The following is a 19,467-nucleotide window of genomic DNA, read 5'->3' as shown; positions in this document are numbered from 1 at the left end:
GCCCAGACTCTTGCATCTTCCCATATACAGAAAAGCACTAAATTCATTAACTTGAGATGTCAAGTTTTCTTTAATTAACAGTAATCTTTTGATGTCCCAACTACCTGGTTTTTGTTGCAAAAACTATATATCCTGGCTCCTCCCTTACCTCCTCAGAGCAGTCCCTCTAAGCTATCTGAGAAGCTGCCTCCAGGGCTTCAGCCCTTATCAAGTCCACCAAATAAAATATAATTCTCAACTTTAACATTGTGCATTTTTTTTCAGCCGACATTACAAAGAAAGAAAATTATAAATCCATGTCCTTCATGAACACAGATGCAAAAACACTTAAGATATTAAGAAAATGAATCCAGCAATACATTAAAGGGATAATATAGCATGACTCAGTAAGGGTTTATCCAAGGAATACAAGGTTTAACATTCCAAATGCAATCAATGTTATTCAACATGCAAACAGAATAAAGAAAAGCCATATAACCACTTCGATGGTACAGAAAAAGCAGTTAACGAATTCTACACCCATTCATGATAAAAACTCTCACCAAACTGGGCTTACTAGAGAACTTCCTCAACGTGATAAATGGCATCTACAAAAGCCCTACAGCTTATGTCACACTTAGTGGTGAAAGACTGAACAGTTTCTTCCTAAGAATGGAAATAAGGCTGGAGGCCCACTTTCACCACTTCTAGTCAACACTGTACTAGATTCTGGTCACTGCAATAAGGTTCTAGGAAGGGACAGGGGAGGAGAAAGGAAAGGCACAGGAAAAGTGTCTATTTGCAGATGACATAATTGTTTATATAGAAAATCCCAAGGCAACTTTAAAAAATACTAGAACTAACAAGATTGTAGTATACAAGGTTAATATACAAAAATTAAATACATTTTTATTACTAGCAGCAAGCAACTGGATTTTAAAATATATAGCATCCAAATCCAAAATATTCAGGATTAAATCTAACTGGAAACATCCAAGTCCTCTACACTGAAAACTAAAAAACATTCCTGAGAGAAATTAAAGACATAATTAATAGAAAGATACAACACTTCCATGGCTTGAAATAATATTGTTAAGATGTCAATTCTCCCCAGATCAGGTTGCCTGGGGATAAGAATGGAGGGAGGCACATGTTACAAAGGGGCATGAGGAAACTTTTGGGTATGACAGAAATGTTCAGTGTCATCTACTAACTTCACATGTCAAAAATCCTCAAACTGTAAACTTTAAACATTCAATTAATTGTACATAAACTATCTCTCAATGGTACTGTAAAAAACAGAGAACTAAATCTCTGATCAAAATAACCCCTTATGAAACACTTTCTGGTCTACAACTCTAACTGTGTAGCATTTCTCCTGCTTTAAAAAGAAATTCTATTTCTACATATCTCCTGGAGGCAACATGTAGTGCCTCCCACCTAATGTACACTCAGTATGCTTGCCCAATTGAAATAAATGTTTTTTTTCATTCTAAGAATAAGTATGTAGACTGCATTCCTTCCTCTGCTCACTTATACCTTTAACTGAACCCTCCCTCATTCAGACTCAGCCTCAGAGAAGGAAGGCACACAGTGGGGGATCACTTAAAACAACAAAACCATTCTATGTAACAGTGTGGGATCTTAGTTCCCTGACCAGCAATGAACTGTGCCCCCCTGCAGTGGAAGCGCTGAGTCTTAACCACTGGACCCAGGGAAGTCCCCCATCATTTGCTATTTCCCATGCCAAAAACTTACACTTCTGTATCAAATTCTAAGTCTCACTCCTCTTCCTATAGGCCTTTCCAGGGCAGCATTATCTATTGATATTTCGAGTCACTTTAGTTACCACTGTTTGATCTAACATGTTGATTAATTACTTAGTAATGTGCTCTGTCATTTTTATGACACTTAATTATATATATATGAAGATTAAATGTGGGGGAGTCTCTTAAAATCAAGGACCATTAACCAAAACCAGACAAAGACACTACAAAAAGAGAAAATTACAGGCCAATATCTCTGATGAATATAGATGCAAAAATACTCAACAAAATATTAGCAAACCGAATTCAACAACATATAAACACACACACATAAAAGCATTTGACAAAATTCAAATCCACTCATGATAAAATCTCTCTTCAAAGCTGGTATAGAGGGAAAATATCTCAGCATAAAAAGGTCATGCATGACAAACTCAAAGCCAACGTCGTACTCAATAGTGAAAAGCTGAAAGCCTTTCCTCTAAAATCAGGAACAAGAAAAGAATGCCTACTCTTGCCACTTCTATTACACACAGTACTGAAGTCCTAGCCACAGCAAGCAGACAAGAAAAAGCAAACAAAAAAACCAAGGCACCCAAACTGGAAGGGAATAAGTAGAACTGTCACTACTTGCAGATAACATCATACGATACATAGAAAATCCTAAAGTCTCCAGCAAAAAAACTATTAGAATAAATGAATTCAGTTGTAAGATACAAGATTAATATACAGAAATCTATTGCTCTTCTATACACTAACAATGAACTCTCAGAAAGAGAACGCAAGAAAACAACCCCATTTAAAATTGCATCAAAAAGAATAAAACACCTAGGAATACACTTAACCAAGGAAGTGAAATACCTATACTCTGAAAACTGTAAAACATTGATGAAGGTTTGAAGATGATACAAAGAAATGGAAAGATATGCTGTGTTCCTGGATTGGAAGAACTAATATTGGTAAAATGGTCACACTACAAAGCAAGCTACAGACTTAATGCAATTCTTATCAAATACCCATGACATTTTTCTTAGAAGTAGAACAACTAATCCTAAAATTTATATGGAACCACAAAAGATCTTGAATTGCCAAAGCAATCTTGAGAAAAAAGAACAAAGCTCAAGAATCACACTCTCTGGCTTCAAACTATACTACAAAGCTAGAGTAATCAGAACAGCATGGTACTGAGACAAAAACAGACACATAGATCAATGGAGCAGAACAGAGAGCCCAGAAATAAATCCATACACTTATGGTCAATTAATCTATAACAAAGGAGACAAGAATATACAATAGAGAAAAGAGTCTCTTCAATAAATGATGCTGGGAAAATGGACAGCTACATGTAAAAAGTATGAAATTAGAACATTTCCTCACATCATATGCAAAAATAAACTCAAAATGGATTAAAGACCTAAATATAAAATCAAAAACCATAAAACTCCTAGAAAAGACCACAGGCAAAACATTCTTTGAGATAAATCATAGCAATATTATTTTGGATCTGTCTCCTAAGGCCAAAAATTAAAAAAATAAACAGGATCCATCAACAAAACGAAAAGACCACCTACTATATGGGAGAAAAAAGTTGTAAATGATATGACCGATAAGGGGTTAATACCCAAAATATATAAACAAGCTCATACAACTCAACATCAAAAAAACAAACAACCCAATTAAAAAATGGGCAGAAGACCTGAATAGACACTTTTCCAAAGATATACAGATGGCCAACAAGCACATGAAAAAATGCTCAACATCACTAATCAGAGAAATACAAATCAAAACCACAATGAGATATCACTGCACACCTGTCAAAATAACTATCATCAGAAAGTCTACAAATAAATGTTGGCAAGGATGTGGGAAAAAAAGGAACCCTAGAATGCTGCTGGTGAGATTGTAAATTGGTGCAGTCACTATAGAAAACAGTACGGAGTTCCTCAAAAAACTAAAACAGAGAACTACCATATGATCCAGCAATTCCACTCCTGGGTATATATCTGAAGAAAACAAAAACACCAATTTGAAAAGATATACGCACCCCAATGTTCATAGCAGCATTATTTACAATAGTCAAGATATGGAAGCAAACTAATTGTCCCTCAATAGATGAATGGATAAAGAAGTGGGAGATATATATATAAAATACTCCATTTTACATATATACATATATATATGCATACAGGTATTATGTATAATGGAATATTACTCAGCCATAAAAAAGAATAAGGGGGCTTCCCTGGTGGCGCAGTGGTTGAGAGTCCGCCTGCCGATGCAGGGGACACAGGTTTGTGCCCCGGTCCGGGAAGATCCCACATGCCGCAGAGCGGCTGGGCCCGTGAACCATGGCCGCTGAGCCTGCGCGTCCGGAGCCTGTGCTCCGCAACGGGAGAGGCCACAACAGTGAAAGGCCCGCGTACCGCAAAAAAAAAAAAAAAAAAAAAAAAAAAAAGAATGAGGGACTTCTGTGGTGGTGCAGTGGTTAAGAATCCGCCTGCCAATGCAGGGGACACGGGTTTGAGCCCTGGTCCGGGAAGATCACACATGCTGCAGAGCAACTAAGCCCATGCGCCACAACTACTGAGCCTGTGCTCTAGAGCCCGCAAGCCACAACTACTGAGCCCGCATGCCAAACTACTGAAGCCTGTGTGCCTAGAGCCAGTGCTCCACAACAAAGAGAAGCCACTGCAATGAGAAGCCTGCGCACTGCCACTAAGAGTAGCCCCCACTCGCTGCAACTAGACAAAGCCCGCACGCAGCAACAAAGACCCAACGCAGCCAAAATAAATAAATTTTAAAAATAAATAAATTTATAAAAAATAATAATAATGATGAAATTCTGCCATTTGCAACAATGTGAATGAACCCATAGGGTATTATGCTTAGTGAAAAAGGTCAAATATTCTATGTCATCACTTACATGTTGAATCTAAAGAATAAAATGAATGTACACAACAAAACAGAAGTAGACTCACAGATACAGAGAAAAAGCTAGTGGTTACCAGTGAGGGAAGGGAAGTGGGGAGGGGCAAGATAGGGGTATAGGATTAAGAGATAGAAACTACTATGTATAAAGTAAATAAGCAACGAGGATATATTGTACAGCACAGGGGAATACAGCCATTACTTTGTAATAACTTTATATGGAGTATAATCTATGAAAATACTAAATCATTATGTCATACACCTGAAACTAATATAATAGTGCATATCAAGAAACTAATATAATAGTACATATCAACTATACTTCAATTTTAAAAAAATTTAAATAACATTGAAGAAAAAAATTAGTATTCAAATCCAAAAATAAATAAAGGCCCATTATCTCACAATAAGATATGCATATATAAAAAGACATCTAATTCAGTCTTGTGATCTTCAGCACAGCAAATACTAGTGGCAGTATAACGCAGTTGTAAACAGCATAGACTCTGAAGGCAGACTACCTGAGTTCATAATCCTGGCCTTGGTACTTATTGTCCTTTGTACCCTTGGATAACAACATCCGTGCCTATCGGTTTCATCATTTGAAGTTACTATAAAAATTACATGAGTTAATATACATAAAATTCTTTAAGAAAAAATCTAGCACATAAACTCAATTATCATTATTATTATTATGCTGTTATCTTAGTTCGGGTTGCTGTAACAGAATACCATAAACTGGGTGGCTTATTAACAACAGAAATTTGTTTTTCACAGTTCTGGAGGCTGGAAGTCCAAGATCATGGTGCCAGCACGGTCAGGTTCTGGTAAGAGCCTTCTTGCAGGTATCTTCATTGCTATTCTCACATGCTAGAAAACAGCTAGCCAGCTCTCTGGCTATTCTTATAAGGGCACTGATCCCATTTTATGAGAGCTTCATATTCCTGATCCAATTACCTACCAAAGGCCTCACCTCCAAATACCATCACACTGGGATGAGGGTTTCAACATAAGAATTTGGGGGAAACACAAACATTCAGTCCACAGCAGCTCTTAAGATTTTTATCTTTTCCTTTAAAATAGCTGAGAATACTGAAGCTCAAAAAATCTAACAACTTGCCAGAAGTCACAGAAGAAGTAAATTGTAAAGCCAGAAGAAAAACACAGGACTCCTAGTCAAGGAGCCCACTCATCTTCACCATGCTAAACTTTATCAATAATTCTTTTTAGGTCTTCAGGTCTACTTTATGATAAATAAAGAAAACATGGTAACAGGATGAAAGAAATTAGAAAAAGGAAAATGAAAGGCACTTACATTATTCAAGGATTAAGAAAAAGAAAGGATTACCACAAGGCCAAGAGAGAACAAGGGTTTGTGTTCATGTAAATGGAGGGAACAGGAAGGCAGTCCAGACAACTGCATTAAGAATACTAGACTGGAGATAACAATCAGGCTTTAATTTTCATTTAAGACGTAAAGATACTGTTACTTGCATTTTTAAAAATTGCTTCTCTTTACATGAAAAGCTCTTCTCTCTTCAAAAATGTGTGAAATACTTTGATGTTTCACATATAACTCTGATATTTACAGATGGACAAAGAAGTAACATTTCAAAAATTTAATAAGGAAATTTTAGGGATGTCAACATATTTACCATCTGCATTCTAAAATCCTTTGAAGTTTCAAGTTACGGGTCATGTTTCGTTTTTGACAAAACTTTAAATGTTTAAAAATCGTACTCACTATTTGACCGTCTTAGGCATTTCCTTAGATAACCCAATGGTTACTTAAATACAAACTCTGTCCTAATAAAAATACTACCCCCACCAAAGCCTCTAAAAAAAATAGACATATCAGTTTATCAGGACACAAAATTATGTTTTTTAAGAAGAGTATCTTTCAGAGTGTTTGTTAAACAATATCTGTCTCCCTGTTTAGACATACTCTGATTACAGCTGTTCTCTTTCTATAGGTTTCTCTCCTACAGTAGCAACCAACACATAGCCCAGGCCAAAATAAATATCAATATACTAACTGAAAGGCTCTGGTACTGGATATATTATGGAACTATACTACAAAGGCGAATTGTTGAAGATTTTACATGCTTTAAACTTAAAAGATAAAAAGATAAACAGCAGGAAATAAATACAGAAAATATATGTCCAAAATGTACATTCAAGAACATACATAAAACATAATTCTGTAATCAGAATTCTATATTTCTATATAGACTTCCATTATAAAACTGACAATATGGTCTTCAGGAAAAAAAGGGGGCTCTCAGAAATAAAGAAGTATTGCTCTAAGAACTATGAAACAAAGCAACAGAAAAAAAGTCAGGCTTAATATCCAAAAGGAATGCCCAGTTGTCAACCCAACTAAGAATTCAATTTTCCAAAAATAATTCAAGTTCCAGGAACTTCAGAAGAAGAGAGCAAATGGTAGAGAAGACCACAATTCCTCAGCCCTTCAAGATATACATCCTTGCTAATGCTCTGGGTTAAACAATGTGGATTCTCCTCTTCCTTTTAAAATCTGGCAATAGATGCTAAACATTTTATACTCCACTTTCTCACACAATTAAAGTCCATGTGCTCAATATGTTTTAAAAAGCAAAAGATGGAAGGCAATAAGTGAGATTCATTCCCTCTCAAATTTTTACATACGTATCTCAGCCTTAAAACTCTATTACCAGAAGACTATGCCACCAATACTAAACTTTATCTTTTTAAATTTTGGTTTGTATAAAACCAAAAAGTGTTCTGACCTAAGAGTTCACTTCTAATTCTGCAGAGCTTAGTAACTGGAGTACTGAATTCCCTCTGCTGGCACCATAAATCTGCCTGACTAAATCCCGTTGCTGCTATACCTCATGGCTCACCCAATCCCAACTTAAACTCAGCTTGAAGTCCTTAGAGACTCTGTGTACAAAATAATTATTACATGGTTGGAAGCAGGAAAAAACATTTTGAGGATAATCAGGAAAATTCAATATAATCAGAACGATTATCTTCAGTGAAAGGGAACGGTTTTGTTATATAAAACCAATCCTCAGTGGTGTAGACACAGAGTAAAGAGTACCAATTAAAACTCAAGAGACCTGGATTCTCCCTCAGTTAAACAACAGCTGTGCCCTAATTACAAAACAAACAAACAAACAAAACCCCTTTTACTTAATTCCTAAACTGCCCACCTCACTCAAGAGTTGTTGAGATCAAATAATAAGTCTGAAAGTGCTTTGAAAAATTAGAAAATGCTATCCAAATAAAATATTACCTTCATTACAGTTATACTTACTGTATTACTGGAAATGAACTTTTAAGATCTATATTTCTGACATAATAACCCCATCAAACTATATATGTGATAAAGAGCTTTTACCCGTTCTACAGATCGTGCTCTCTTCTTTGGCCGAGTAGGCAGCGCATCTTCCTTCGGATTGGTGTCTATTGCCCAATAGGACCCCTAAAGGTAAAGAAATAAATTATATTAACAGTATTTTACAGGAACTCTGTAACATTAAAATGGACTTTCACAATCCTCTGCTTCAAAAGCAAACATTCTGCAGTTACAACAATGGAAAAGTAGCATGAGAAGAAATACTAGTTTTGAATGGAGAAAAGTAAAGTTTATACAAGAAAAAAAAGTCCATTTATAACTATGTTATTAAAGAGAGGAAAAAATCACAATCTGAAGAAGCCAAGTCCAAGAAATCTGCCACAGCCAAATTAAAAACGGAAATGATCAACCGAACACATTTAAAACATATATATATTAATTCTTAATTGAACATATAAGATAATTACAACAGCATATGACATTCAAGTCTAACAGAATTTTGTTTTATATGTAGTTTCTGCACCCTGGGACCTCACAAAACTAAACAGGTAAGTGAAACAATTTATAAAAACAACTTTCTTGACCACGTTTTAAAACAATAAGTGCAATGGTCTGTACATAAATCTTTTATTGCTTATTCTATCACAGTTAATTTTAACTATCTTCTCTTACGTTTTGATACAAATTCTCAGACCACTCTTTCGAAAATACATACTGAGGACCTACTGTGTTCCAGGCACTCAGAAATTGTGACTCCCTTGAAAAATAACTTGAAAAGCATAGATCATATAGTTTGCACATATACAAATGAGACCAAAGCTCAGAAAAATAAAAGTGGTCTGTTCAACCAAGGATTTGAGAGTCAGGACCAGAATCATGTTCTTTCCCTCTATCATTTCATTAATCTTCCTAAGCTGCTTTTTCAGGCAATATTTGACAACAAGGGGAAATACAGCTTTCATCTATCAATTTTCACACTTTGTACCCAACATGAATTATCTCCTTATATCTCCTTAAATATATCATGTTCTTTCATGCATCTGTGCCTGTCCTACATACTTATCTCCTTGCCTATAATATCCACCTTACCACTGACAAACTCATATTCTACCTCCAAAACTTAGCTCAGATGTTATCTAAAGGAATCCTTCTCTGATCCTCCCACAATACTCAAGAATTCATCTCTCTCTCCCTCTGCAAGATCTCTATACCATTTATACATTTATGTACATTCTGCACTTAACATTACAAAATGTACATTCAAGAACATAACATAAAACATAATTCTGTAATCAGAATTCTATATTTCTATATAGACTTCCATTATAAAACTGACAATATGGTCTTCAGGAAAAAAAGGGGGCTCTCAGAAATAAAGAAGTATTGCTCTAAGAACTATGAAACAAAGCAACAGAAAATAAGTCAGGCTTAACATTACAATTTTATTTACAGGTCTGTATCCCTTCTAGGCTACAAGTTCCTTAAGTGTAGAAACTCATTCCTATATCCACAGTGCACGATAGACTCAGACACAGAGCAAGTACTCAATAAACATGTGTTAAAATGGCGGGGGTGGGGTGGGGGTGGGGGAAGATGTTGAACAAATTGTGCCAAGAATGTCAGAGTACAGGGTATAATGCCAGGCCTCCCCAGGTCCTAATCTAGGCAGTATATGAACTCAGCACTCACTTCACACACAGCCATACTGGGGCATTCTTCCATGTTATCTTTTCTGCATTTCAGCTAATGAGCCTACCGGACCTGATGTAAACTTGCCAAGAACCACGTAAAATGTTAAGCACTAATTATGAGTATGAGTATGGTTATGAGTATGGTTCAGGCTAGCATGCTGCAAAATAAACAAAGCAGGAAAATGTGCTACACTCAGTTGTTGCTGAAGTTGAAACTGAAGCAGGAAGAAAAATACCCAAACTCACTGGACAACAGTTTAAAAACCACTGTTTATGGAAATGATAAATTTCAGTGTTTAGTTTGCTTTGCACGGTTGTGTATATTTGTATTAATCTGGGAAACCACTCACTGTCCAAACATTTCACTGATTTATTAAACATTTTAATAAAACTACAAAAACAAATATGTATCTGTCCTTCCACACAAAATATAATTGGCTGTAGCTTATCACAAATAGATCAACAAAAGAGAAAAAAATCGTTCATAAGCCTAACCCATCCATTATGTACTTACAAAACCCTGAATGCCCATATATCTGAACAAAACTGTATTTCGAAAAGATACATGCACCCCTATGTTAATAGCAGCACTATTCACAATAGCCAAGACAGAGAACCTAAATGTCCACTGACAGATGAATGGATAAAGAAGATGTGTTATATATATACAATGGAATATTACTCAGCCATAAAAAAGAATGAAATAATGCCATTTGCAGCTACATGGATAGACCTAGAGATTATCAGACTAAGTTAAGTCAGAAAGACAAATACCATATGATATCACTGTTACGTGGAATCTAAAATGTGACACAAATGAACTTAACTACAAAACAGAAACAGACTCATATAGAGAACAGATTTGTGGTTGCCAAGGGGGAAGTAGGGCAGGGGAGGATTGGACTAGGAGTTTGGGACTAGCAGATGCAAACTATTATATATAAAATAGATAAACAACAAGGTCCTATCATATAACACTAGGGAACTATATTCAATATCCTGTAATAAACCATAATGGAAAAGAACACATATGTATAACCGAATCACTCTGTTGTACACCGGAAACTAACATAACACTGTAAATCAACTATACTTAAAAAAAAAAACAAAAAAAACCCCTGAATGCTCAAATGCAAAAGCAATTGAAATGATTCACAAAAGAAATTGTAAAATCTTCCACCTAGTGGCTCTTGCTAACCTATTATCTGAGTTTCACCTGTGAACTCACCCGTTTGGATTAAATGACTTAAAACTTCCCTTCACAAATCAAAACTGCAAGGTAACATTTGATATCCATTAGGATATCTATCATCAATAAAACAGAAAATAACAAGTGCTGGCAGGGATGTGGAGAAACTGGAACCTTTGTGCATAGCTAGTGGGAATATAAAGTGGTACAGCTACTGTGGAAAATGGTATGGCAGTTGCTCAAAAACTTAAACATAAAATTACCGTATGATCTATCAATTTCACTTTAAGGTATATACCCAAGAATCAAAAGCAGGGACTTGAATAGATATTTGTACTCTCATGTTCATAGCAAGTTATTCACAATAGCTGAAACGTGAAAGCAACCCAAGTGTCAATTGATGGATGAACATATAAATAAAATATGGTACACACATACAATGGAATATTATTCACTCTTTAAAAGGAAGGAAATTCTGACACATGTATGCTATAACATGAGTAAACCCTGAAGACATGCTGAGTTAAACAAGTCAGTCACAAAAAGGAAAATACTTTGTAATTCTACTTACATGAGGTACCTTAGACAGTCAAAATTATAAAGACAGAAAGTAGAATGGTGGTTGCCAGGAGCTGGGGGGAGGGAGGATGGGGAACTATTGTTTAATGGGTACAGAGTTTCAGTTTGGGAAGATGAACAACTTCTGGAGATGGATGGTGGTGATGGTTGCACAACAGTATTAACGGACTTAATGCCACTGAACTATACACTTAACAACAATGACTACAACAGGGAGATGAACTCAATGCTTTGTGATGACTTAGAGGATGGGATAGGGAGGGTGGGAGGGAGGCTCAAGAGGGAGGGGATATGGGGATATATGTATACATACAGCTGATTCACTTTGTTGTACAGCAGAAACTAACACAACATTATAAATAAAGCAATTATACTCCAATAAAGATGTGGGGAAAAAAAAAGTTAATCAGAAAAAAAAATGATTACAATGGTAAATTTTATGTTATATATATTTTACCACACACACAAAAAATCCCTTTCAGCTACCTTTAAAAAGCAGCTACCTTTTCTCTTCCATATTAAACAATATTTCTCGCAGAAACTGAACTGCTTAAATACAGCCAATCAACAAACACACATTCCTTCCCAGAGTAGGGCCTACTCCTCTAGGCTTATGTGGAGCAAGTAAGAAACAAGAGTTTTCTGTTTTCTGGTTTTATTTTTTCAAGTCAACTTTACTTAAGTATATTTTTTAAAAAATAAAGTGCACCCATTTTAAGCATACAGTTAAAGGTGTTTTGACAAATGTATACATGCACGCAACTAACACCAAAATCAAGATAATGAACATTTCCATCACCCTAAAAAGCTCCTTTGTGTGACTCAACAAGCAACCCCTCTTCCTTTGCCCCTACATGTCCATCCCATACAACTACTCATCTGCTTCCTATTATTATAGTTTTGCATTTTATAAAATTTCATATAAATAAACTCAAACCGTCACACTATTTTCTACTACTATTAGCAATGTAAGAATCGAGTTGCTCCATGTCTTTGCCAATACTTGGTATTTTAAGCCTTTTCAATTACAGCCATCCTAGTGGATGTATAGTTGTACCTCAGTGAATTTTGTGTGCATTTCCATAATAATGTTGATACGCATCTTTGCAAGTGCTTACTGGCATCCATGTATTATCCTTTGTGAAGCAGTTATTCATAAATTTTGCTGCATGTTTTATTTGGTTTATAAGATTTTTTGTTTTTTGTGTTACAAGGTTTTTTTTATACTTTTTAAATATCAAGTCCTTTGTCAGAGATAGATACATAGTTAAGTTTCTGTGTAAGTGTGAGGTAAGGATCAATACAAATTTTTCTTTCACCAAGGTATACACTATTTCTTGAAAAGACTTATGTCCTTTCCCCATTGAATTACACTGGCATCTCTATCAAAAATCAGATGAATATATATGTGAGTCTACTTCTGAACTCTAGTCTGTTCCATTGATCTACATGTCTACCCTTGTGCTAATACCATTTTGTCTTGATTATTGTAGCTATATAGAAAGTCTTGAAATCAAGCACTGTAAGTCCTACAACCTTGGTTTTTTTCAAAATTGTTTTGCCTGGTCTAGGTCCTTCGCATTTCCACATGACTATGAGAAACAGCTTGTCAATTTCTAAAAAAAAAAAAAAAGAAAAAGAAAGAAAGAAAAAGAAGTCTGCTAGGACTTTTAAACTCTATAAATCAATTTGGGGAAGACTGACATCTAACAATATGTCCTCTTTTCCACAAACATGCTATATCTCTCCATTTACTTAGGTCTTGTTTTATTTCTCTTGGTAATGTTTTACAGTTTTCAGTAAACATGTCTGCATATATTTTGTTAAAACATATCACTAAAGTATTTCATTATTTTGGATGCTATTGTAAATGAAATTGCTTTATTTTCCAACCATTAGTTGGTAGCATAAAAAAATTATACTGACCTTGTGTCTTGCGACTTTGCTAAACTCACTTATTACTTCTAGTGGCTATTCCATAGACTCCTTAGGATTTTCAACATATGCAATAAAGTTGTTTGCAAACAAAGAAAATTTTACTTATTCTTTTTCAAACTGGATGTCTTCTATTTTTTTCTTGCCTTATTCCATTGGCTTGGACCTCTAACAGAAGGTTGAATAACAGTGAATGCAAGCATTCTTGTTTGTTCTCAACCTCAGAGGAAAAGCATTCAGTGTCTCACCATTAAATATGATATAAACTCGGTTTTTTATAGATGCCTTTAATCAAATAAAGGAAATTCCTTTTTATTCCTAGTGTGCTGAATGAGTGTCAAATTTTGTCAAACTTTTCTACACTTGAGATAACATGATTTTTCAGTTTTCTTCTACTCACATGGTGAGTTAAATCAATAGGTTTTTAAATTTTAACCTGCACTGCACTGCTGGGACAAATCCCTCCTGGTCATGATGTATTCTCCTTTTCATATATCAATAAATTTAATTTGCTAATATTGTGTTAAAGATTACTGGGTCTATGTTCAAAGATTATTGGGTCTATGTTCACAAAGATATTGTTCTGTACTTTTCTTATTATTTCTTTGCCATCATAGTGATGATGACCTCATGAAATAAACTGAAAACTGTTCCTTCATCCACTTTTTTGTGGGGGACAGGGGGTGGTGGTAAGAGTTTCTGTAAGACTGGCATTGCTTTTTCCTTAAATATTTTAGCTTCTTGTTTCATTGCTTTTTTGTTCATTTTCTGTTTTATTGATTTCCCTTTATTATTTCCTTTTTTCTACTTACTTTGGACTCACCTGGCTCTTATTTTTCTAACTTCTTAACATACATGCTTAAGTAATTGATTTTGGACCCTTCTTATTTTTCAACTAAAAGCATTTAAATTTTGATATTTTCTGCTCTCATCACTCAGCTCAAAATATTTTCTAATAACCCTTATGATTTCTTCTTTGACCCAGAGGTACTTTAAAACTATATAAATTTCTAAACTTTTGAGATTTTCTAAGCATCTTTTTGTTTTTTATTCCTAATTTAATTCTGCTAGTCAGAAAACATGCATCTGTAAAATTTCATCATTTAGAAGGGATTAATATCAACTTAACAGCTCATACAACTCAACATCAAAAAAAAAAAAAAACCCTGATAAAAAAATGGGCAGAAGACCTGAATATTTTTCCAAAGACATACAGATGTCCAATAGGCACATGAAAAGATGCTCAACTTCACTAATCATCAGGGAAATGCAAATCAAAACCACAAGGTATCACTTCACACCTGTCAGAATGGCTATCATCAGAAAGACCACAAATAACAAATGCTGGAGAGAATGTGGAAAAAAGGAAACTCCTGTACACTGTTGGTGGGATTGTAAATTGGTGCAGCCACTGTGGAAAACAGTATGGAGGTTCCCCAAAAAAGCTAAAAGTAGAACTACCATGTGATCCAGCAATTCCACTCCTGGGTATATATGTATTAAAAAAAATGAAAACATAGGGCTTCCCTGGTGGCACAGTGGTTGAGAGTCCACCTGCCGATACAGGGGACACAGGTTCGTGCCCTGGTCCAGGAAGATCCAACATCCCGTGGAGCGGCTGGGCCTGTGAGCCATGGCCACTAAGCCTGTGCATCCGGAGCCTGTGCTCCACAACAGGAGAGGCCACAGCAGTGAGAGGCCTGCGTACCACCAAAAAAAAAAAAAAAAAAGGAAACATTAATTCAAAAGATACATGCACCCCAATGATCATAGCAGCATTATTTACAATGGTCAAGATATGGAAGTAACCTAAGTGCCCATCAACATAGAAATGGATAAAGAAGAGGTGGCATACATACACAATGGAATACTACTCTGCCATAAAAAAGAATGAAAGTTTGCCATTTGCAACAACATGGATAGACTTGGAGGGTTATTATGCTTAGTGAAATAAAACAGAGAAAGACATATACTGTATTTTATCACTTATATGTGGAATCTAAAAAAATAAAACAAACTAGTAGATATTAAAAAAAGAAACAAACTCACAGATATAGAAAACAAACTAATGGTTACCAGTGGGGAGAGGGAAGTGGGGACGAGCAAGACAGGGGTAGGGGTTTAAGAGGTTGGAACTACTATGTATAAAATAAATAAGCTACAAGGATATATTATACAGCACAGGGAACATAGCCAATATTTTATAACAACTATAAATGGAGTACCTGAAACTTATATAATATACCACATCAACTACACAATTAAAAGTCTGTGGATTTGTTGATTTCTCTTTTTAGTTCTGTAGTTTTTGTCTGGTGTTTTTGAAGCTCTACTTTTGGGCACATACATTTATAATTCTTAGATGTTCCTGATCAATTGATCTTTTCTTCTGCTGTATGCAATATTCTGTTAAGGCCATTCAGTGAACTATTCATTTAGTTATTGCATTTTTCAGCTCTACAATTCATTCATTCATTATTAGAATATGTTTTATTTTAATTCTTTCAACATATTTATAATGGCTGTTTTGAAATTTGTGTCTGCTAAATCCACTATCTGGGCCACCTGTTCCACCTGATTCAGGAGCTAACTCCAACTCTTATCTAAGCCATACTGACATCAATCTCTTTCACTTCCTTCACTTCAAGGCAAGCTCCCCATAAAGGTTTCTCTAAGTAATATACAATGCTGAATTCCAACAAAAGTACTACAGGCATACCTCAGAGATACCACAGGTTCGGCTGCAGACCACTGCAATAAAATGAATATCACAATAAAGCAAGTCATGAATTTTTTAGTTTCCCAGTTCATATAAAAGTTATGTTTACACTATAGTCTATTAAGTGTGCAATATCATTATGTCTAAAAAAAACAATGTATGTACCTTAATTTAAAAATACTTCATTGCTAAAAAATACTAACCATCATCTGAGCCATCAACTAGTCATAATCTTTTTGCTGGTGGAGGGTCCTGCCCCAATGTTGATGGCTGCTGACTAATCAGGGTAGTAGTTGCTGGTAGCTGTGGCAATTTAATAAAATAAGACAATAATGAAGTTTGCCCCATCAACTGATTCTTCCTTTCATGAACAATTTCTCTGTAGCATGCAATGCTGTTTGATAGGATTTTACCCACAGAATTTCTTTCAATAGTGGAATCAATCCTCTCAAACCCTGTTGCTGTTTTCTCAACTAAGTTTATGTAATATTCTAAATCCTTTGCTGTTGTTTCAACAATCTTCACCTTCACCAGGAGTAGATTCCATCTCAAGAAACCATTTTCTTTGCTCATCCCTAAGAAGCTACTCCTCAACCATTAAAGTTCTGTCAAGAGTTTGCAGCAGTTCAGTCCCATCTTCAGGCTCCACTTTTAATTCTAGTTCTCTTGATGTTCCCACTCCACATCTGCAGTTACCTCCTCCACTGAAGTCTAGAACCCCTCAAAGCCATCCATGAGGGTTGGAATCAACTTCTTCCAAACTCCTGTTAATGTTGATGTTTGACCTCTTCCAGTGAATTCATGAGTGTTCCTAAAAGCATATGGAATGCTGAATCCTTTCCAGAACACTTTTAATTTCCTTTGCCCAGATCCATCAGAGGAATCACTATGGCAGCTATAGCTTTATGAAATATATTTCTTAAATAGTAAGGTTTAAAAGTCAAAATTGTTTGTTGATCCATGGGCTGCACAATGATGTTGTGTTATCAGCAGGCATGAAAACAACATTAATCTCATTGTACATCTCCACCAGAGCTCTTGGGTGACCAGGTACAATTTCAATGAGCAGTAATAGTTTGAAAGGAATCTTTTTTTCTGAGCAGTAAGTCTCAACAGTAGGCTTAACATATTCAGTAAACTATGTTGTTAGCAGATGTACCTTGGTGGTCAGAATGGTAAATGAGCACTGGCTTCAACTTAAATCCACCAGTTACATTAGCTCCTAACAAGAGAGTCAGCCTGTCCTTTGAAGCTTTGCAGCCAGGCAGTACTTCTCTTTAGCTATGGCAGTCCTAGACAGCACCTTCTTCCAATAGAAGGCTGTTTTGTCTACACTGAAAATCTATTGTTTACTGTCACCATCATAATGAATTATCTTAGCCAGAACTTCTACATAACTTGCTGCAGCTTCTGCATCAGCACTTGCTGCTTCACCTTGCACTTTGATGTTATAGAGACAGCTTTGTTCCTTAAACCTCACGAACCAATCTCTGCTAGCTTCAAACTTTTCTTCTGCAGCTTCCTCACCACATTCTGCCTTCATATAACTGTAGAGAGTTAGGGCCTTGCTCTGGATTATGCTTTGGCTTAGGGGAATGTTGTAGCTGGTTTGATCTTCTATCCATACCACTAAAACTTTCTCCATATCAGTAATTTCGCTTTCTTATCATTTGTATGTTCAGTGGAGTAGGACTTTTAACTTCCTTCAAGAACTTTTCCTTTGCATTCACAACTTGGCTAAATGTTCAGCACAAGAGGCCTAGCTTTTGGTCTATCTCAGCTTTCGACATGCCTTCTTCACTAAGCTTAATCATTTTCAGCTTCTGATGTAAAGTGAGAGATGTGCAACTCTTCCTTTCACTTGAATACTTGGGGGCCACTGTAGGGTTATCAGCTGGCCTAACTTCAATATTGGTGTGTCTCAGGGAATAGGGAGGCCCAAGGAGAGGGAGAGAGAAATGCAGGAAAGTCCAGTAAGTGTAACAGTCAGGATACAAACAACATTTATCAATTAAATTTGCAGTCTTATGTGGGCATGGTTCATGGTACCCCAAACAAGAGTAACATCAAAGATCGCTGATCACAAATCACCATCACAATTATAACAATAATGAAAAAGCTTAAAATATTGCAAGAATTATCGAAATGTGACACAGAGACGTGAAGTGAGCAAATGCTGTTGGAAAAATGGTGCCCAACAGACTTGCTTAACACAGGGTTGCCACAAACCTTCAATTTATTGAAAATGCAGTATCTGCAAAGCACAATAAAATGATGTATGCCTATACAATACTTAAAAGGTCATGTGATATCCTGAAGAGAACATCTATTAACCCACAGACCTGGATTCAAATCCCAGATCTGGTTCGATAACCTCGGACAAGTTACAAAATCTTTGATCCACTTTCCTCATATCTCTTTCATAGAGTAATCATGACAATCAGCCCTAAGTGTACATCAGGAAAACTAGTCATCAGCATTTATTTACCACCTGTGTCCAACAGACACTTCTTGTTTATAGTTAAGTCACTTTGCAAATAATTTACAGAATAAATAATAAAAGGATTGTGGAAAAAAACCTTGTATGAGATATTTTAGTAGGAATTTAAACATATCAAACCCCCCCAAAAAAATAAACATAGCAAACCCAAACTTTCTATATTTTATATATATAATACATATTTAAAACAGTCAATTTTTCTGGTTTTGAAGGTATGTATATCAAATGGTCAGTATCTTTTGAATGTAAGTGCTTAAACTGTCGTGTATGAAACTAAAACATCTATCTTGTAAATACTGATTCCAGATTTCCAGTCTCTAAAATGTTCTACTTTATTACTTGTGGGGTTTTTTTTCTTATATTTTGCTATCAAAAGGCAATGCTGATTCCAGATTAGAAATATATATTTAATAGATTCTAGCGTATTATTACTTCTTGTTCTTCTTCTACTTTTCAAAATGCAATACATTTGTAATTTTTGATGGCTCAGAATTTTGTTGAAGGATGGCCATCTCTGCTCCATAACTGCAAAAAACATTTTCATATTTGGTTTATAAATCCCAAATAGAATGATGAATCCAATTAATGTTTTCATTTCTATATCAGTTATTTCCTTGTAAGCACTTCTGTTTACACATCAGACTTCAGGATCTGTCCACTTATGAACCATATCAAGTGAATTTTGGTGCACAAACATCATAAAAGATGAAAAATACTGTAACATGACTTCCTAGGGAAAAATGGGATGATTCAGATTCTAGTCACAAAGTACTGCATGATGAACACCTTCTTGTTGAATGACTAAATGGATGAGAATAGCAGGTAACTTTTTGTTCTTAGA

The 19,467-nt window shown here is 35.4% G+C and overlaps 1 protein-coding gene across 6 annotated transcripts in view; it reads right to left on the bottom strand.

Moving 5' to 3' along the window:
* FOXJ3 (forkhead box J3) overlaps positions 1-19,467 on the bottom strand; it is a 131,841-nt gene that overhangs the window by 48,484 nt on the left and 63,890 nt on the right. For all 6 annotated transcript variants that reach the window (XM_082834387.1, XM_082834386.1, XM_082834390.1 and 3 more), the window contains one exon: positions 8,056-8,139. In XM_082834387.1, the coding sequence (XP_082690513.1) occupies positions 8,056-8,139 (84 nt within the window). The remainder of the gene's footprint in view (positions 1-8,055; positions 8,140-19,467) is intronic.

Source organism: Leucopleurus acutus (assembly GCF_964270905.1).
Source record: "Leucopleurus acutus genome assembly, chromosome: 2".
Lineage (NCBI taxonomy): Eukaryota > Metazoa > Chordata > Mammalia > Artiodactyla > Delphinidae > Leucopleurus > Leucopleurus acutus.
This window is presented reverse-complemented; position numbering and strand designations above follow the sequence as displayed.